We start from the raw sequence: 21,801 nt of genomic DNA, 5'->3' as shown, positions 1-21,801 counted from the left end.
CCCCAAGACGCATCCAACGGTATGCCGGACGCCAGGATCGGACCAGGAATGGCCGAGTTATCGTCGATTTTCCATGGGAATGTTTTGGTTTTTCCGCGATAACTAGGTGAAGGGGTGGAGGAATCGGGTTGAGATGTTCTACAAAAAGGTGGACGGCTCCAAGACGCATTCAACGGTATGCCAGACGCCAGGATCGGACCAGGAATGGCCGAGTTATCGTCGATTTTCCACGGGAATGTTTTGGTTTTTCCTCAATAACTGGGCGAGGAAGTGGATCGATTGGGTTGAGGTGTTCTGCAAAAAGGTGGATGGCCCCAAGAAGCATCCAACGGTATGCCGGACGACAGGATCGGACCAGGAATGACCGAGTTATCGTCGATTTTCCACGGGAATGTTTTGGTTTTTCCTCAATAACTGGGCGAGGAGGTGGAGGTATTGAGTTGAGGTGTTCTACAAAAAGATGGACGGCCCCAAGACGCATCCAACGGTATGTGGGACGCCAGGATCGGACCAGGAATGGCCGAGTTATCGTCGTTTTTCCACGGGAATGTTTTGGTTTTTCCTCAATAACTAGGTGAAGGGGTGGAGGGATCGGGTTGAGGTGTTGTACAAAAAGGTGGACGGCCTCAAGACGCATCCAACGGTATGCGGGACGCCAGGATCGGACCAGGAATGGCCGAGTTATCGTCGATTTTCCACGGGAATGTTTTGGTTTTTCCTCAATAACTGGGCGAGGGGGTGGAGGGATCGGGTTGAGGTGTTCTACAAAAAGGTGGACGGCCCCAAGACGCATCTAACGGTATGCCGGACGCCAGAATCGGACCAGGAATGGCCGAGTTATCGTCGATTTTCCACGAGAATGTTTTGGTTTTTCCGCGATAACTAGGTGAAGGGGTGAAGGGATTGGGTTGAGGTGTTCTGCAAAAAGGTGGACGGCTCCAAGACGCATCCAACGGTATGCGGGACGCCAGGATCGGACCAGGAATGGCCGAGTTATCGTCGATTTTCCACGGGAATGTTTTGGTTTTTCCTCAATAACTGGGCGACGGGGTGAAGGGATTGGGTTGAGGTGTTCTGCAAAAAGGTGGACGGCCTCAAGACGCATCCAACGGTATGCCGCATACCAAGATCGGACCAGGAATGGCCGAGTTGTCGTCGATTTTCCACGGGAATGTTTTGGTTTTTCCTCAATAACTGGGCGACGGGGTGAAGGGATTGGGTTGAGGTGTTCTGCAAAAAGGTGGACGGCCTCAAGACGCATCCAACGGTATGCCGGACGCCAGGATCGGACCAGGAATGGCCGAGTTGTCAACGATTTTCCACGGGAATGTTTGGTTTTTCCGTGATAACTAGGTGAAGGGGTGGAGGGATCGGGTTGAGGTGTTCTACAAAAAGGTGGACGGCTCCAAGACGCATCTAACGGTATGCCGGACGCCAGGATTGGACCAGGAATGGCCGAGTTATCGTCGATTTTCCACGGGAATGCCGTCGGCGGAATTTCCCGGGAGTTTGTGGAAAATCCTCCTTTTTTCCCCTTCGATAATTAAAAATCATGTTTCGGAGGTCTATTTGACAGATTTTTGAGGAAAGAAATAAAAATGAGAGAAAATGACTCAAAATTGAAGAAAAAGTTAAAATTGTGCCGGAAAATATTTGTCTTGTCCGAAAGAAATTATTTTCCAATCAGTTTTTAAAACTTCCATTTGCTACCTCCTCGGATTCATGCTCTCCTGTTACTCCTGGTCGAATTTTGCCGCATAAAATTTCCGGATTTTTGCCACAAAAATCCGACCAGGAGTAACAGGAGAGCATGATATAGTGGAGGTAGCTCGGGTCGACCGAAAAATCGAAAATCTAATCTTAAAATCGGCCAATTTCGATGCGGCAAAATCCGACCAGGAGTAACAGGAGAGCATGAATCCGAGGAGGAAGCAAATGGAAATTTTAAAAACTGATTGGAAAATAATTTCTTTCCGACAAGACAAATATTTTCCGGCACAATTTTAACTTTTTCTTCAATTTTGAGTCATTTTCTCTCATTTTTATTTCTTTCCTCAAAAATCTGTCAAAAAGACCTCCAAAACGTGATTTTTATTATCGAAGGGAGGAGAATTTTCCACAAACTCCCGGGAAATTCCGCCGACGGCATTCCCGTGGAAAATCGACGATAACTCGGCCATTCCTGGTCCGATCCTGGCGTCTGGCATACCGTTAGATGCGTCTTGGAGCCGTCCACCTTTTTGTAGAACACCTCAACCCGATCCTTCCACCCCTTCACCTAGTTATCGCGGAAAAACCAAACATTCCCGTGGAAAATCGTTGACAACTCAGCCATTCCTGGTCCGATTCTGGCGTCCGGCATACCGTTAGATGCGTCTTGGAGCCATCCACCTTTTTGTAGAACACCTCAACCCGATCCCTCCACCCCTTTACCTTGTTATCGCGGAAAAACCCAACATTCCCGTGGAAAATCGTTGACAACTCGGCCATTCCTGGTCCGATCTTGGTATGCGGCATACCGTTGGATGCGTCTTGAGGCCGTCCACCTTTTTGCAGAACACCTCAACCCGATCCCTTCACCCCCTCGCCCAGTTATTGAGGAAAACCCAAAACATTCCCGTGGAAAATCGACGATAACTCGGCCATTCCTGATCCGATCCTGGCGTCCCGCATACCGTTGGATGCGTCTTGGGGCCGTCCACCTTTTTGCAGAACACCTCAACCCGATCCCTTCACCCCCTCGCCCAGTTATTGAGAAAAACCCAAAACATTCCCGTGGAAAATCGACGATAACTCTGCCATTCCTGATCCGATCCTGGCGTCCGGCATACCGTTGGATGCGTCTTGGAGCAGCGCACCTTTTTGTAGAACACCTCAACCCGATCCCTCGTCCCCCTCGCCCAGTTAAGTATGCATAAGTGCACATAAGTGTGGGGAAAATTAGCTAAAAATTGGCAGCGAACAACAGACACTTACCGTACCTTCGATTCAATGTGATAAATTCACCACTGGCTGTGAACGAATACACCCAAAGCAGAAAAAAAAACTAGAATTTATATTAAAATATTTATTTAAAAAAAAAACGAAAACGTTAAGTAATTCTCCGTTGGTGCAGACGCACGTCCAAGAGTTCGTTCATCGACCGAAAAACCTTCGGAATATGCTGCTGGTGGATAGTTTCAGTAACAGACAATAAGAGGGTGCCACGGGAAGGATAAGAAAAAAGGGGAATTAATTATTCAATAACATTTCTTTCACGACTGTCAAGCTGAGAATGAAGGAATGTAGAACACACAAATAATGTTTTATGAATTATTATTTAAGTCCACGCAACAGCAGAATACGATCGATGATCGATGATAAAACAGGGCGCCTTTTTCTACAACTTGGAAAGCGCAATACGGTGATCGTACTTTTACTAATACTTGACTTGGTAGTTTCTGTTTAGGGGAATGATTGGTTACGGGGGATCAACGGGGGAAGGAGCTGGGAATGTTATTTTTCTTTTTTTTCAGGTTATCACATATTTAGAGCAGCAGTAGCAGCGAGCAAAGCCCCCCACACACGCACATTGAGACACAAATTCAATGTGTAAGGCTGCCGTGGCCAACTGTCCGGTCTGCCTCTGCTCTCGTGCGATTAATATATTACACTGTGGAGTGCTTGTTTGTTCCGAAAACGGATGGAAAGGGTGAATCAGCGGTTACGATTTAGCTGCAAAAGGAACGACGAAAAAGAGAGATTAATTCAGTTGTACAACTACTGAGGCAGCTTTTTTCTCTGGTTTTGGAGTACGATCGTCTTACCTCACCCGAACACGCCAACAAAGAATGCTAGAATCGTGGCAATAATGCCAGTATTGATGGAGTATGCTACCAGCGCACCGTTTCCATTTCCATTACCATCCTCCGCATTATCGTTGGCATCCACTAAAATAGAGAAGAGAGAATTATAGTTCAGTTTTCGAGCCGATTTTCCAATAATGTAAAACATGCACAAAGCACTTAACCACTACGCTACACAAAACTAATGAAACAAAATGAAAGCGAAAAGGGGTAACACTTACAGACACTTCCATGACGAGTTAAACGTGCGGCGTACAGATGATGTGGAACAAAATTTGGAATATCACGTCAATTGAACGATTACTAAAGGAAACCCAATATGCTAGGTTTCGAACCATGTTATAACGAAACCCTTTAATGTGTGTGTGCAGTAATAGATATGGACAGAAGTTTACCTTCGATGGTGCTGAGGAAAGTTGTGGACGTACACAGATGAGTTCCTATAATTTTCTTTTCGGGGAGGTGTTTTCTTTTTTTGCTTCATCTCGTTGATGAATGAATGGGTTATTGCCGATAGGTTTTTTTCATTCTGTTCTGTTATTGCAAATTTTCTTCGTATTTATTTCATACGCAATACTACTCACACACGCACTTGGTTGTATTTTCTCACTGCACTTGTATGCTTGATCTGGCCTGGGGGCAAGAAAAAGTGTTCGAAAAATCGTCCCCAATGAGACCCCTGGAGGCGATTTCGAATCTATTCTACTCTGAGCAACCACAACAAACACCACACAACTTAACCAGCGTGATTGTACCAGGGTGTGTAAAATGTGTTTACCAAAGAATGGTTTTCCCTTAGGTCCTTTAGGCTCTTGGTTAAAATTGAAGCAAATTTTTGTCCTAACTATCACATCAGCTTCTACTAACCACGTGTGGGGTACACTACAATCTATCTGGGGGAGGGTTTGTTGCGTTTTTTTTCCTTATTCTTTTCATTCATTCGTTGCTGCTGGCACATGTATGCTTGTTTGAAAATAATTGGGGATAAAAAAAAGAAATTAAAATGCTTCCTCTTTCTGCTCGCTAGCTTTAAATAAAATTCTTCTTCATACAGGGAAATGCAAATGATACCGTACGGCGGTGAGCATTCTTTAGAGAATAGCACAAGTGAATATGAAATCCTCGGTCTTTGCTAGAGAAACATTCAGTACATTAGCGAAAAATAGACACAGAATCATCGAAAATTGTTATGAAAGCGCGTGCAATTAATATCGGAAAAGTTTAAACTGTCAAATTTTGTTTAAATGTTACACAGCAAATGCACGCGCTTCCATAATTATTTTTGCTGATTAGCTAATGTATAGGGTGTATCTCTATCAATGGTCGAGAATTTCATATTCGCTTGCGCATTTTCATTTCCCTTGCAAGAAAGATCCACAAATTTTAAAGGAAAGGTATACAATATTCTCGTAAAAATTCTCGTTAAAGCATTAGTGCAAGAGTTGTCAAATAAATATGTTACTGCTCTATTGCCACTTGACTCACACATCCGGGCACAGAAAAACCTGATCCATCTGCTGCTGTGAGTAAGAGGACAGAAGATTATGTTGTCATTTTTGCGTTTTGTTTGTTTGCTTTGTACTAATCTCTAAGCCTAACCGCTCTTTTCTAGCCGTGCTAGCCGTCATTTGTGCAGATCTTTTTTTCCTTAAAAGCCCCGCGAAAAACAACAGAAACAGAAATTAATAATGCATATGCTCCGCAAACCGGATAAGAAACCAACAAACACATACAAACATAAACAAATGCGAGTGTCGATGAGTGTCGAATGTGAATCGCCGTTTCCATTTTCTCTACTCTCGTCGAGATGAAAAATCATAATGAAAATGATTGTTGTGCGCATTTGACGAAACACGTCGGACGACGTCGGAGAAAGATGGATGCAGGACACATATACAACGGCACCAAGGTTGGTTGAAAATTGAATGAATCTGTGAAGTCTTTTGGATGGACGGACGCTCGCTCCCTCCCTCGCTCTCTCTCTCTCTCTCTCTCTCTCCTCATCCTGCCGTTCACTCTATCGCACCTGTTGTCAGTCTGTCGGCGTACTTGTTCATCAGATCCATTGCGGCACCGTTGGTCCAGCCGAAACCGGTCTGCACATCGTACTCACCACCACCACCATGTCCACCGAGCTCTTGTGCGTCGTACTGTTGTGAAAAAGAACGAATTAGTATTAGTAAGCCACACGATCCTTAAGAGGGTAACTCATCCGATCCTTACCTTCTCAAACATGGCATGCGTTTTGTTGAAGGTAAGATAGTTCCCCCGTACCCAACGCTGTGCCCAGCTGAAAGCAAGTTCCTTCGCTTCCGCACTGTCCAGCGAATCGAGCCCCATCACGAGCATGTGCTGCATCGGTGCCCATACGTTCGGGAAGTCCCACTGCTCGTTGGTGTTTTGCAGCGTGTTCGGTACACCACCCGGATACTGATCCAGCTGCAGCCGGTCGATGTAGGCAAGGATGCGCTTCGGCAGGTTCTTATCCGTCCGATCGTAACATCCAACCCACAGTGGCGAAAGGTTCGTTGGGGTGAAGTATTTGCGTAGCTTCTTGTTGATCAGATCGTAATCAAACCAAGCACCTTCCTTTTCATCCCACAGGACCGCATTGATCGCTTTCTTAAGCTCGTCCGCTTTCGCCAAATATTCTTCCTTTTTCGCGATAGAGTTGATGTCGTTCCGGTAGCCGTAAAATTCGGCAATAATGAGCGCATTCCAGTACAGGATAGCGTTCAGCTCGACCGCCACGATCGAGCGGCACTTGAGATCGGTCAGGTTACCGGAATTCGTACCATCCTTGATGAACCAACGGCTCGAGAAATCCATACCACTTTCGGCGGCTGCCTTCAGCTCACAGTAGTAGTCCTGTTTGTCCTCCTCCCGCTCGAAGATGGCCGCACTGAGTACGTCCTCGCGGTAGGATTCTGGTCGGGGGCCGCTCGATTTGTACCCGTACGTCGCTAGCTGATGATTGTTCACCTCCGTCACGTAGTTGTTCATGAAGAATTGGAACTCACGCTCGAGAATTTCTACGCTGTCCATCGCAAACTTGGTGTCGTTGGTGGCTTCCACGTACGCCTTGAACATACCGCACAGTAGTGGTGGTTGCGACCGCATACTGTAGTAGATACGTCCTCCGTTCGGGATGAAACCGTAGCGCTGGATGATCGACAGGAAGTTCTCCAGCATGCCCTTGGTGGTTGTGTACATTTCGGACAGCAGCAAACCTTTCACGATCCAGTACGAATCCCAGTAGTAGAACTCCCGGAATCGACCACCCGGAACGATTACCGGATTGTCCACGTGGATGATCGAGTATAGGTCCGGATTGAGCTAAAGTTGGAGGAAACCAAAGGGGAAGTAAATAAAAATTGTTTCCACTTCCAAACAAAAAAAAAAAGAGTCTCTTCATCCTTACCGCAACATCCGTCGTCATTTTGCGTCCAAGATCGTGCCAAATCTTATTCAGATCCGACGCAAACTGGCGCAAATCTGCATCCTTGATGCGTTCCAGGAATTTCGGTTTTGCAGTCCAGTCATCGGGCGTCCATACTTCAAACTCTGCGCCAGGCTTGTCAAAGTTCAGCTCTACCCACTCTTGCAGCTTTGCCTTCGTCGGACTGTTGTTCTGGGCCGTCATAAACTCGTGGAACGAATCGAGCGTTTCGTTCGGCGATTGCTTCATCTTCATGTCCACGAACGTTTTCGAGTCGGCGTAGATCTCGCTCATCTGCACCGTCTTGAGCAGATCGCCATGACAGTAGATTTCACTGAACAGCGAGGGAAAAGAATGAGGAAGGATTATAAGTATGGCCATCTGGACAAGGGACGAAGGAATAAAGATGCAAAAATTTACAACAATAATGACAGTAGAATGACATTTGTTTACAGAGCGCGAGCGCATTTACACAAAGGTTGCTAGGATGTTGCTTTCACGACAACGTGACGACATAACCGTTGTAGGGTTTCCTTCCAATTTTCGACCTCTGATGTGATGCATTCCCGTCTCGTCGAAGTCTCTCTAATGTCCTATATTTATCGACTACGCTTGGTGCATTACTTTATTTTTACACCACTTATTGGTCATTTCCATTAGATTTTACGATACAAAAACTCTCACTATCGGAAGCTAACTGATTGTACTGCAAAAGCCCGCCGTACGCCACAAACTGGAACAATGGAAATTCATTTCATTCCATGACTAAACAAGTTCCCCGACGCTACAATATTGAATGATGAATGTTTAAGTGCTTTATTTTGAAAAGGAAGTTGCTGTTGTTTTTTTTGATGTTGTACTTTAAACCGAACGCGGTGAGCCGCACACGTGAGGCACATAAAAGCATCGTAAAAGCTTGTGGTTTGTCTATTGATGTTGGTAAATTTTTATCGAATTTGATGTCCACAATAATTGCTCAAAGAATTTCAAGAACAGTCCCTTATTATGTTTCTTTAACTGCGTCAAATCTACAGCAATTACGTGTATCACATCAAATACGAGTATAGAAGCGTTTTTTCCTACTTGACTTTCTAGAACTCACCAAGCGCTTATCGACTCAATTATTTCTGCATAACTCTAACGAGGTACTTGCATTTCTATGTACGCATGCATCAGTGAGGTATGTCATATTAGATGTTGTTCTGCTTATAGTCGTTAGCTGTTAACACCTTCATTATCTATTCGGCATAACTAGTCTCGGACCGTGCTTCAATATTTGCATCTTTAATTTACTAGTCGCAAGGTGGCCTTTGTAAGCTACGTGCCCAATTAGCTTGGAACGTGTCACAGAACGTGGCAGAGAGGAATAATCATATAAAGTTCTTAATTTCTAAGTGTTTTTGGGTTGGTTTTCGGAGCTGCTGCAGGAAATGCAATTTCACAACAAACCATCTTACCTCTTGCACGAAGGCTCGAGTGCTTCTAGCTGCCGATTATCGACAATATAGGAAACTTCTTTTGCTACAAGGGCTGCTGCCCGTACGGTCGCCGGAACGCCGACCAACAGACAGACAACTATCACAATGCCCAGCGTACATGCTGGTTGCCTTCGTTTGGCCACTGGTTGCCGCGTTTGTAACATCACTAGAGTATTATGCTAGAAGCGTCGTGTTTGGGGGAGGGTACACTATAACACTATGGGTTCGCTTATCACGTGGAAGTCTTGCGGGATGACCTTAACACACAGACACACGGAAGGAATAAGGGGGAGCAATAAATACAAATGGAGACATATTTGGAATGCCGGGAAGGAGTAGTAGAACACATATTTTGCACCGCAAGCACGACGACAAGCAACCTTCGGTGGGTCTTTCCGGGCCCTAGAGCGCGATCGGTGCATATCAACGCCTTTTAATGCTTGTGTCACTCTAGCAACAGTCACTAACGATTGGGGAAGACCCCGTGAGGGGATCATCTGGTCAAGGAATTTAATACCACGCAAGGAATCAACTCTGCTGAGCTTCATTTAACCCGGACGCCTTTGTGGAACAGGATTTTGTGGGAAGTTTGAAGTTATATTTGCACACTGTTACTCAATACCGAACGAGTTCCTGACTGACTGACGGACTAAAATAACCCCACTGCTAGTGTGGGAAGCGGTTGGGAGTTTCGCAAACGATCCATGCAGAAATATATTGCCAGATCGCATTAGGGAATTCCCAAAATAATGCTTTATTTTTTTTTTTATTTATTCTTTGCTAAGCTGGACACTTTGGAAGTATAAAATAGCCATAATCAACTACTGCAACTTGCCGATGATGAGGTGTTTAATCAATCATAATGATACTAGGTTATTATTAGCAGAAACAAGCACATTATCAAACCTATTATAACGTTAGAAACAATGAAACAAGCTTAATCCGCTTGACAGAACATGATAGATCAGAGAGACAAATCGTGAATAGAGAACAGCCAATGTTAGTACTAATACAAGCAATAAGGTGCACAACTGATAAAGCATGTGGGGTGACTTTAAAAGTACCCCGATGAGCTAGCGGAAGGGCAACGAAGCGTTACCAAAATTTCAAACGATTCTTCGCCGACCTTGGAACTTAATTTGCAAAATGATACAATGGAGTCACATCATCATGCTTCTAGTTTTCATATTTTTTGCGCTTACCGATTGGTAACTTTACCGGAAGAATTGCCGGAAGTGGCACTGGTTTGGCTTTTTTGAGGGACAGTTGAGATGTACAAAAAAAAAAAGGGCAGAAGAACCAAGAAGAGCCACAAGGATGCCCATGTGAAGAAAGTAAAATAAAAATAGTATTTGTGCGTTTAGTAAATATGTATATCGATCGATAAACACTTGAGCTAAGATGAGGTCGACGAGTGGATGGCGCGAAGGTGACGATGAAAATGCGTGCTTTGAAAAGATGTTTGGTTTGGTCGGCAAATGTCGTTCAGTTGCCCGGTATGGAATTAAGGTCGCGAAGGTTCTTGGACAAATAAAACATTGTTTCAACCTGCCACAAGATTTGACACAAGGCCAATATTTCGGGTCCGGCTTTTCTTGGCACCGGCAAACTAATGGTAAGCAATCGTAATTACTTTCTGACGGGATATAAATAAAAAATGTCGTCAGTCGGCAGCTGTTTCGTTTGAGATTTCAGACAGTTGATTCCTTAATGCGAAATTAAACACCATATCCACACTTAATGCACTAGAACCCTCGTTTTTGGCAACAGAAATTTCACTTCATATTTTTAACTTCACCAATAAACAACCTCAAAATCTCCTCCCTTAGTAGTGCAATGCTTTCAAGTATAAGCTAATAAACTACTCTACAAGGAGATGACTAATAAACGACACAAACACTTCTTCTTCCCGCGATAACACCGTGTATCCCGTTAGTGATAAGAGACTGTTTTTACACCGCAAATTGTATCACAGAAGCCGGGAGAATAACATCCGAAGAAGCAGATCGTCCATCACTGGAGTTTCCCTTTATGTTAAGTAAGGATCTCGCGCTGTTCACTAATGATCCTGCTTGCAAGGACTCACAAACACTAACCCACCACAAACACCCTTCGCGGACAGAATACTCGCGCGAACGGCTGTACACAGATATGCTCTCGACCGCGCGGTTCGTACGTAAATGAATTGGGCAAAATTGGCACCCAACCGTTTTATAACCGATGCGACAGACGATTGGAGAAACACACCTCCACCGCCACGGTTCCTCTTTTTTGCGAATCAGTCAGAGACACGACGTGGTATCGCACACCAGCTTACACAGAGCGGATGGATGGGATCTACACTAAAAGCGAACTCTTCTCTTCTGACGCTTCTAGCCGCGTTTAGCCGCATATTGTCCGATAGATTGTGTGCTTGCTGTTACATACGTTACACTGGTAATGGTGGGGACAAATGGCCGATACCAGAGGAAAAAAATTGCACCCGAAGTCTCGCCTACTTCGACACTTTCGTCTATCAAGCGTGGTGACGTAGTGCGCTGTTGTTGATCCGATTTAGTAGATACAAGCAAGTGAGATACCGCACACTAGGCAGGCAGAGGCCCTTTTAAGCGTGTTTGTGTGTTGACAGTGGACACACTTCTAACGGACGATTGTGTGATTGCGGTATTATATTAGTACACACTTTTGCCAATTATTGTTATCTTTGTCACCGGCCTTCCGATCCTCGCTCACCCTTAATGGCGGCGCATTTGGAAACAATAAAGAGGGATTTCTAGTTCTAACTAGTTCTAGCGTGAAGTTGTGTAGGCAATCTCGTTTCTAGCCCGTTCTATGGGAACGTGGACGAGTGAAAAGTGAAACGGCGCTAATGGACTATGCGAAAGGTGCCATTTTCCATACTTTTTGCCCCTATCTAAGTTCCTCTAGAAAGTCACAATTAATAATTGTATTATCACATTCTAAAATTAACAACTGTGTCTTTAGGGCAATTTATATTTACGACCGGAAATACGATCAAGTAGTAAATTCCTGATGATATTAACTAGCTCTAGGGTCTCGCCCTCTAGATAACAAAGAAGGTTCTAAAATTGGGTTACGCTCCGCCATGTTATCTAAAACTTGTTCGTATTGAGACCAAGGATAGCGTAAAAATTTTATTTCTAATTAAATTCTTTGCGATGAGTTGAAATCCTTGAAATGCCTCATTCAGAGTACTTGGGTCTTGGGATTTGACAACTCTGTCTAGATTATTTCAATAAAATTTATTATAGCCGCACGTGCCACACGTGAAGCAACAACATTCGATGCAATTTTGTGATCAACAACGTTTAGCGCTTAATTATTAAGCCCGCTTTGTGCAACCACCTAGAGCCAGAGAGAGAGAGAGAGAGAGGGAGCCTCCGTTGCAGAAGGTATTTGTTTCGCACATAGTACCCCATCGTGTCTGGGGCTACAGTAGCCGGGGTATGGTAATTAGTTTTGTTTGGCATTCGGCACTCTTTGTCTTCAACCTACCTCATCAACTCCCACAGTGTTGGTTCCCGCAGTTTGACACTGACATTGCACGAGGTCCTTCGCTGAGTCCCGGTCGAGGCCAAGGTTCCACAGCTGCCGCCAGTTGAGCAAATAGTGGAACCGACGTAGCACGTAACATCCCACCGCCGACCAGGGCGGATTGATCGCAGCACAAGCAATGACATATTTCTACTCGAAATGGTTTGCTGTTAAAGGTTTACTGTCCACACTTTTCTCCCTGCGTTCGGTGGTACTTATACATGACCACTGAGTATTAGAATTCTGCACAATCCGACTGCTCGCTATCAACTAACTCGGCTGGCAGAGCTAACCCGAACGGAGTGAAATCTAGCTTCCTTTTCTGGATTAATCACGTTCGTCTCAGTACGATTGTGGAATGACGTACACGTGAGCTGTGCTTGTTTGTCTGCGTTTGTACCGATCGACTGCTGATAACTGCTGATGCTGATTCGATCGCAAAACGTCTGGAAGCCGTGAAGAATCGAGATCATCGATCTACCCCAATGCTACACGTGCTTGAGACTTGTGCTTAGGACGAAGCGCACACTCGTCTAGTCAAAGTCAACGTGAGTGTGAATTGCGCTCGCTCGCAACCTTGCCACCAATTATCAGCTACGAGTCCTTATCACGGCGTAAGGGACGAAGATGAGCCGAAATTCTTTGCATACAAACGCACACGATGAAACACAGATAAGATTGTCGTCATCATCAAGGGTGGCGTTCTATCGCTACTAGCAACGCTGTGTTGTGCCGTACCGCCCCGTACATGGATTACTACGATGATTGCTTTAACAGGTGCGTAGAATAGAACCACATGGAGGACGACTTCTCTACCCGTTTTGCGGTCCATTTGCTACCAGCAAGTGTACCAGGGTTGGCTTATCTTGACACAGTCAGTTCTCAAGATCACGTCGTTCTGGTACGAAGGCCAAGAACAACCCGATCAAGGGTAGACAGGCCGACGACACGAAGCGATTTAATAATATGCCATAAAAGTAAAGTAATAAATTAGGAAACAAACAAATGAAGCCTCTACCGGCTGGCACGATGACAAGCGATACGCGTTTGTGCATATCATTTAGCGCCTGTTTTTTTTTCCCCTTTCCAAATCTCATGTCCTAACATTGTACATTAACTACGCTTTTTTTGTGTCTTACAGCGCTTTATGAGAGCTTAACGTTTGTCACGCTTATCAGCATGTTTATCTTGCCAAACCATTAGTGAATTGGCGTTTGCAAAATTAATGAGGCCCATTTTTGCGAGATTTTTATTACCCTTGACGAAAGATGTTTCGTGTTCGACGTGGGACAGAAAAAAACAAACCATTAAACTGCTCCGTTAAGTGGCACCGAGTTTCGAGGGGGACCGTATTGAGTTGAGGGCAATAAATATTGCTTAATTTTTTGTAGCCGATTCTCGCTGACAGGTTTCCCCGTTGTTATTTCAACATCAGGTTCGAGGTTAATGTGGGAAGTTGTACACACGACCTCTTCGTCTCCCGAACAGGATAGCGTTTTGCATATTCTTTTTTGGCTTATTTCGAAAGGGGTGGAAAAGGTCAATCAAAGGTTTGCCAAAATCTCACGGTATTAAAATGGAATCCGGTTGGCTGATGGAGAGGGTAGGTTGAAAAGTTTGTTTGTAGGATAAACATTCGCTTATCGCCTGGTAAACCCTAAAATGAATATTTCATCAATTTTACAAATGTACCTGTCGGGGAAGGATTGAATCGGAACCGTCGTTGTGTTGGTGTTGCCCGTTACCAGCATCATGATCGCTCAAGTTCCACCTCAAAGACTCCTACCAAAGCAAAAGGTCGTTCGCTTTTTCACAGGACGCTTTCCTTCCGTAATGGCCGTTCAGTGCACGTTTCTCTCTCCACGTCTGCACGACGCTGTCGTTTCGTGTCACAAATTCTTAGTAGCACATTGTTACAGATGGTTTTCGTATAGAAATAACACTTTCACAACGGATGAACAAGATGGCTGGAATGGATGGCTAAACCAGGAAACGGGTGTGCTTGGGTGATCGCTGTCGTCGACACTGTTTCAGATAAGCGGAATGCCAAAGTGGCGCTCGGAAAACACGCGCCACACTTTTCCGACTACCACCCGGGTGGAAAAGGCCCGCTGTCTGTGTCGGCTACAGGATGCGCACACCACGCCTCTGGAATTTGTAAGCTCCAAGCCAAACTTTGTTCAACCAAGACACGATGCACGCGTTGCAATGTGCTGACGAAGGTGGAAACGTAAACAAAGGCAACCTGGCTGTTACTGTCAGTACGGTTTGACAGTTGTCATTTTCCAAAGCTGCCAGTGCGTTTCAAATGCTGGCATTCAAATTTTTCTGCAGTTTGAATTGTGTTCGGTAAGTTTACATCGTTTGAGTAAATTTCATTAACAGATTGTATGATAAAATCGGCATTGAATTGAAGACGTAAAAGGTAAAGGCTACCCAAAACGATCTTAACCTCCAAATTCTACATGTTAATTTTTTTTCGATTCCTATCGACGATCTAGTCATGAAACGATGCATCTTTTTGCAAGGTCAGCTTCAGATCAGACTGTCGGAGAATTGCACCAAATCATTTGCTTCACGCTTCAAACGCTCGAACCAGCTAAACAATAAGTTTCCCAGGTCATTTTCTTGCAAGGACGATCATACGATAAAGTAGGAAATTTGATGCATTACAAATCTGCTTGATATATCAATCTTTCGAATAGCTGTAAATAGTCGCTGCTGCTTCGTCTCGCCTCTTTTCAGACAAATTATCTATGAGTATTTAGAAATCTTTGGAATTGCGGCATTTACAAAGCATAGCAATTAAGCATAATTAAAAAATGATATCTGCCATCTTTGTGTGCTGCTTGTAAAAGCAAAAATGGTTGTTGAAGCTATGAGAGGGGATCGACGCCATTTCATTCAATAGAAAAAAGTAGTAAGTCAGATATAAACGACTGTATTATTCATAGTAGAAACGTTCTGCTTAAAAGCATTATTTCCAATAATCCAGCTTTAGACAAATCGTTTCGATCTTCTCACAAGTACTCTACCGCGAAATGATGTTAGTGGAATGCTTATGATTAATCCCCCCTCATTAGTTCAACCGCTCCATGACGTTGACAACTTCCGCCCTCTAGACCTGCCATGTGCATGAATCCACATGCACATGCACATGTTGGATCCCCATTGTTCTCTTACGCAAGCAGCATCGTTCCGCGTTATTCCCACACAGATGAGACAGATGCACAGCGAGCCTTGATAGTGTGATGTGAACCCGAAACCAGAAGTCCTCGGTGACTGTAGTATTATCAGCAGGACACGGAACAAGCTTTGGAACAGAATCGTGTGTTTGAATTTTTATATTCTTCCACAGAACAAGCCGTCCCAGTACGACGGACCGGTAACGATAAGAACCGTCGGCTTACTTTCACGAGCGTCAAGGTTTTCTAAGGCACGAACCGGATATGAGTTCCAGTTCACGACATCCATTCACACGTTCCAGCTAGACCGGCAGGGTAGGTGCCTGCTTCCACGAAGGACTTCTGACGATCGTCTGTGCAGGTGTGTGCATTTTTCGCACACGGATCGAAACTCCGGCCAAGAAAACGGAAGTAGCATTTCACCAACGACATCACGCGTGGCCTTCGCGGACTGGTCGTTTCGCTTTTCGCATGGTTCTGTTCTCTGTATGAAGTGATTTTCTGTTTTTCCTTTTTGTTTTTAGCCCGTACCGCCTTCGTCTAGTGATGACCACGAGTGACCGAAAGATAAACAACAAACTTAAGACCCTTGCAAAAAAAATGGTTGTCGTTTGCAAAAAAAAGGTCAGCACTACATGGCGGAAAACCCCACCGAAAGGTGGTGGCGTCTACGGGTTTCCAATTCCTTTCTCAAACACGTACGAACCACCAACGGGGACACAGGAGAGGGATGGCAACATAAGGGAGGGTAAGTGGAGAAATTCTGCAACCGATCGCAGTCTTGCCACAATCTCACTATGTTTCACACACATACACAACACACACACACACAGACACGTGCGGTTTGTTTAGCCGCGGGAAAACACACACGTGTTGCAGGTGATGCAATGGGAGGAACACGCACTATCAAACGAACTACTAAAACCCCGAAACCCCGAACGACGATGACGTTTCGACAGGTTGCACACACTACGTCACCGTTGCTGGTGTCATTCCTTAAGTAATCGATTTACTTGTTTAGTAAGGCACAGGTCTTACGACACACGCAAAAATTGGCGATCGCGACCGCAATCTGAAGCGGATTTCTCGGCAGGTTTCGCACGCGCTACATATACGGCTCGCACTACTGACGGACTGACCTAGCGGCTTCCGTGCGCTCGTGCCGCAAGTGAAACCCGACGACCCTCTGCACCGATTGATGCGGAGTTGTCAGCTCCACGGCTGGAGTAGGGGGACTGAATTCAAAACTCCCCCCGGTTTTTTATTTTTCTACTCTCGCTCAGTCAGGTCGGGCCGTGTGTTTCTTTACTACTATTCGCACACCACAATCGCTCGGACTAGCGCTGCTGATTACTGTTGGCTTTGTCTCTCCACATTCTCGGACACACCAACAGACGCAGCACATATAGGGGTGGTTTGGTGGGGTGAGTGGATGGAGGGGAAGCAATAGGGACCGGGGGTACAGTAATTGTACTGTGATAGAGTTGTTTCACACCGCCTGCCAGCGCAAATCGTATTACTACCGTAACCGGGGCCCTTGAAGGCGTTGCTCGGTGGTGAAAGGGTGACGAACAGTGATCTATCTGATTGGTTCGAATCTCAAGCGAGAAGGATGAGAGTGATGGGCGTTCGGAAAGGCGAGGACTGTTGGAGGTAATAAAGATAAGCTAAGCGTTAAAGCAGATGATGAACAGCGAAGAAGGATCTTTTCGGAATGGAAGAGTTTGAGAATAGGAGACGAAGAATTACTAAAGATTTTTTTGTAGAAATAATCAAGTTAAACATCCAAAAGAGCTCTTTTTGTATCACACATTCACGACAAGCACTGTACTCTAGTTACGAGTGCATGATAACGACTAACTCGTGAGATTTATGGCACCGGCCCACAATGACGCGAAGAGCAGTCGACAAAGGGATAAGGGTAATTCATATCAGATCCACCTCCCGCCCGCTCACTGTTTTCTCCCTTCATCCTCAACAAATATGCTGAACGAAAGGGTGTAAATGGCTGTGTAACACAGATGATACTGATACTACTACTACTAACACCGTCAACTCTCGGCAGAACAGGAAGGAAGTTACGGTGACAGTTGCGTGTTGTCGCATTTTTGTGGATCGGACAAAACATGTTCGGCTCATCGTACGGTCAACGATCTCTGCCGCGGTTTCATGTTGAATGAAGGTTTCCTACAGCCATACGGTGGGAAAAAAATAGTCAAATCATGCTTTGAATCGAATTCTCACGTGCCTTTTAATATCAAGGTTATACGGTAATGGCTACAGTTGGGTTAGGTTCTGAAGGTCACAAAATCTGCTCATTGACTAGCGGTAGAAGTCATCGAACTATGACGTTGTGAAATATAGAGGGAAATTCTTACCTATTTGTACTAAATATATTCCTAATTCTACTAGTATATAACGCACTTATTCGGAGTACTCTTGTTCTACAGATTAACTGTCCAATGATTTCAATATTTTATTTAATGTTATAAAATTCTTAATTGTTTGGAAAATATTAAAGTCACTGTAATGTACCTTTTTCTATATTTTCCTTCTTATGGGTTTGTTTAAAATGATATAAAATCTGCAGAAATCAAAGATGCATTACTCTTCCTTAAACCCCTTCTATGCAACATTCAGTATGTAGCGTCAAAGGTGTACAACTGGTTGAAACACTTATTCATGCGAAATTGGAAGAAAAATTTAACATAGTCATTTGCAACTTCAATAACTGAAGAGTCATTATGATATTGTGATCAAATAAAATAAATATCTGCCTCTAAATTGTACAAAAAGAATGTCCACTATTTTTTTTGTTTTAAGCCAAGACACAAACCAATCATTCAAACGCAACGTTGCACAGCTGCTTCTAACTGGCAGCATTCAAAAATGCTCTTTTTAGCGGTTTGCCCTCTCCGCCGATCGGTTGTCGGTGCGGGCAAATCGTATATTAGTTGATTCACTGTAATGTGTGTGACGTGTAGGAAGGCGGACGCTATTTTTGGCGGCCATTGAACCAAACCACCGCGAATAGTACCTATGTTCACGACGGTCAAGGGTGCTGTAGTACCCGGCGTCATAGGTCACCAAACAAAAAACCATAGCATCGTCGTCGGCGGAAGATCGTAACACCGGTACGTGGTTTGTGTTAGTGTGGTGTTTTTAAGTGGGTAAATTGAACTCGAAACAATCTCACACACTCACTTGGCTGAGCGTACCCACGTACCGGAAGTGACGAAATGCTCAATTTACATTGCGCGGATTATGCTTTTGCGCAGTGGACATAACTCCGACCGGGTGGCCAATTGGTGAAATTGTTCAAAAATTGAGATGTGCCCCCTGATGTGCGTCATCGTCGCATCTTGTGTGGGGCGAATAATTGCGTCATCGGTAAGGGACAGGGACAAATTTACATACACGTGACGCTGACGTTCCTACGTCATGTTTAGATTATTAAATCAACAAAAATAAAAGAAAGCAATTCAATTCATCTAGTTGGTTTCTCCTATTACTATCTGTTAGTTAAATTTGTCACACAGTAAATAGCAAATAATATGCTAAGCAATTGACAAGAAGTATGCAAAATTTCCCCACAACACTCTTATGGCAACATGTTCAACACTAGATAAATAACTACAAAACAGAAAGGTGTGTAAAGTACATTCACAAGTGATGTTACTATCTTGCCAACGTCATCATCTAATTGCTGATAAGAAAGTAAAATGACTAGCATGATAGGGTTTCACTGTTTGTTGCATTAGCGTAAATTGCAATATGACTAATTGCTAGCGCTCCCCCCAAAACTGGACGTGGATGTGAATGAAGTAATTGCCATTAAAGGCTGCCCTAGAAGGAGTACCAACCATCAAATTGTAAAATAAATCACAAAATACCCGCTATCGGTAGGCCGGTGATAAGCTTCGAAATTTGTGTGATAAAGGCTCGCCAATCAATTGGCGATTTGGACTATGGAAAAACGTGCCACAACGCATCGATTTTAAACGACGGAACAGAATGACTTCCCCGTATGAGTAGTGTGCAGGGTGTGTTGCGTCATAAAGCCATACGTTGTGTATGAAAGAGGTTCATTATAAAGATGGATATTCCACACGAACGAACGGCACCGAACGAGGCTGATGGCATGAGATAGACAGCGGATCATGAGGGAGCTGGTAACAGATAATGCTATTAACCAGTACGAAACGGCATACAGTTTGTGGAAGTAACGGGTGAGATATTTCTACGAGGATTTGTAACACTTCTTGTATGATTAAGTCTCATGTTATATCTGGCTGAAAAACTTTACTAAGCTGTTTTGTAATACGAAATATTGATATGACCGTCTTGTGTAAATATCAAGTGATAGAAATCGTTCAATCAGCTTATCGCAAATTAAATATTATCTATTAAAAAATCTGTCCATTAAAATAATTGAAGGGAAAAACTCATAACTCATTAACAACTGTTTGCGCCTGGTGGTTATGCAATACGCAAAAATTGAACAGTAAAATTAGAACTTTTTTTTGTTAAGCAAAATTGTATCTTTCTAAATTAGTTTTGTTAATGTTTTTGGCAAAAACTTTGTCCCCGAATACAGTGCGCTACAAAACGATACGAAAAGCTAAATTTAAATGACAGCTTTATTCGCAGTATAAAGCAATAAAGACGATCATACAAAATTTTCTTTTGTTGGGAGATCGAGTCCACTAGAAACAATCCTAACTTTTATTTAAAATAGATAAAAACAGATAAATAAGCATTACAATGTTTCTAATGTACTCGATGAAGTGAAATTTTGTATGATAAACGATATTGCTTAGTGCTGCGAATAAAATGATCATTTAAAGTTAACGTTTCGTATCGTTTTGTTGTGCACTGTATTAGTGGACTAAATTTGTGCAAAAAAAACAAGAAAAAATGTAATTAAAAAGAACGTTTGTTAAATAAGAATGTATAGATAAAAACCGAACAGAAAAATTGGTTTTGTTTGTAGGTTTTGTTATTGAGATACTTTAAAGTTTCTTTTTACAGCATTTTCATTAGCAGCAATAAGTATATTGACCACCTTATTCGGAAGTTTAATGCCAAAGTTTCACAATGAAATCATTCAACAGCATCACCCCTGTCCGTTCGATCGATCGTAAATGTTTGCTTCTGTTTGTTCAACTTTGCGTCATCTCCATTAAAATGGTAAACAATCCCGAACCTGCCAGAATCATCATCAAATTAACTCAAAGTAAGGAAAGATAATAATAAAAAAGCAAGTGTTTTGCAATTACCGAGAGTTCAAGCAGATTGTTTTTTATCGTATCCACACGTAATGTCCCATCAAATACACCTTACTGGTATCGCTTAGCTCTCAAACAGATTGGTCCAACTCCCTTCCGATCTAGCCTTGAACCGGTGGTACGAGCGGTAAACAGGAAGTGAAGGATGCAGTGGACGCTATTCGCTCGCTCGAGATTGATCTCGTTCTCGTTACAAGCCAACGGAAACGATCACTAAAAACAGCAGTGGTCGTGAGTCCGTGATGGATTAATTAATGTTAATTTTAACCTCATCCCCGATGCGATGCAGCAGCAGCATCAATGGGGAAGCCATTCGCAATCGACAGAAAAATGTCGAGTTCTCGATTCACCGAGGACGATGACCAGCCGGGCGGACCGAGTTTGCATGAGTGGCAAATTTTATCTTGGTCGCACGTTTTATCACCTCCAGCACGATATCCAACATATCAGTACGAAAAGTCATCGCAAGGCACCGCACGACGACGGAGCAAGAAAGAAAAAAAAAACCCGGCAAAACGAAAACGAAGAACACGCAGCTCCGGTCCGGTCTGAAGGTTAATGAAAATGACCCAAGTCGTGCGAAACGTGAAGCCGGTCGCGTAAACAGACGCCCTTTCACTAATACGACCGCACAAAAATGCTATCTCCGAAAACGAGTCACAAACACGTGCTTGGTTTTTTGAAAAACTGATCGCGTTCCTGGTCTCTAACTTTATGTGCTAAACGGCGTTCCCGTGTGCGTAGAGCGTGGCATTCTTCCGTACAACTTTGTCTTCAGCAGGAGGTGAGAAAACAGGCAAATAAAAAACAAGCTGCCCACAACAACTACCACTACTCTCTTGCTCTTGAAATACGGTGTAGTCGTGGCAGTTCCTTTCCCTCCCAAGCCCGTGCCAGGTGGCAGACTAGTGGGGTAGCGTCGTGATGTTTTGGTGAAATAATTTTAGACCCGGGTTAGATTTGACATTCACCGGTCCGACTCAGGGTCAGTATCGTCCGAGGGACGGAAAC

At 43.9% G+C, this 21,801-nt stretch overlaps 1 protein-coding gene across 3 annotated transcripts; it reads right to left on the bottom strand.

Annotated features, from left to right (window-relative positions):
- Window positions 1-3,135: 3,135 nt before the first annotated feature.
- Window positions 3,136-12,458, bottom strand: LOC126568031 (trehalase). 3 transcript variants are annotated; one of them, XM_050224429.1, is made up of 6 exons: window positions 8,742-8,946; window positions 7,267-7,618; window positions 6,069-7,181; window positions 5,872-5,995; window positions 3,812-3,929; window positions 3,136-3,163 (listed from the first exon to the last, which is right to left on the bottom strand). In XM_050224429.1, the coding sequence occupies exons 1-6, from the start codon at window positions 8,924-8,926 to the stop codon at window positions 3,136-3,138; spliced, it is 1,920 nt and encodes a 639-aa protein (XP_050080386.1). In that variant the 5' UTR covers window positions 8,927-8,946. The 3 variants fall into 3 exon arrangements, with proteins under 3 accessions (XP_050080386.1, XP_050080385.1, XP_050080384.1); XM_050224428.1 differs by lacking the exons at window positions 3,136-3,163; window positions 3,812-3,929; window positions 8,742-8,946 and adding an exon at window positions 12,279-12,458 and having other exon boundaries at window positions 5,843-5,995; XM_050224427.1 differs by lacking the exons at window positions 3,136-3,163; window positions 3,812-3,929 and having other exon boundaries at window positions 5,843-5,995.
- Between the last annotated feature and the right edge of the window lie 9,343 nt (window positions 12,459-21,801).

Source organism: Anopheles maculipalpis, chromosome 2RL, assembly GCF_943734695.1.
Source record: "Anopheles maculipalpis chromosome 2RL, idAnoMacuDA_375_x, whole genome shotgun sequence".
NCBI classification, from domain to species: domain Eukaryota; kingdom Metazoa; phylum Arthropoda; class Insecta; order Diptera; family Culicidae; genus Anopheles; species Anopheles maculipalpis.
This window is presented reverse-complemented; position numbering and strand designations above follow the sequence as displayed.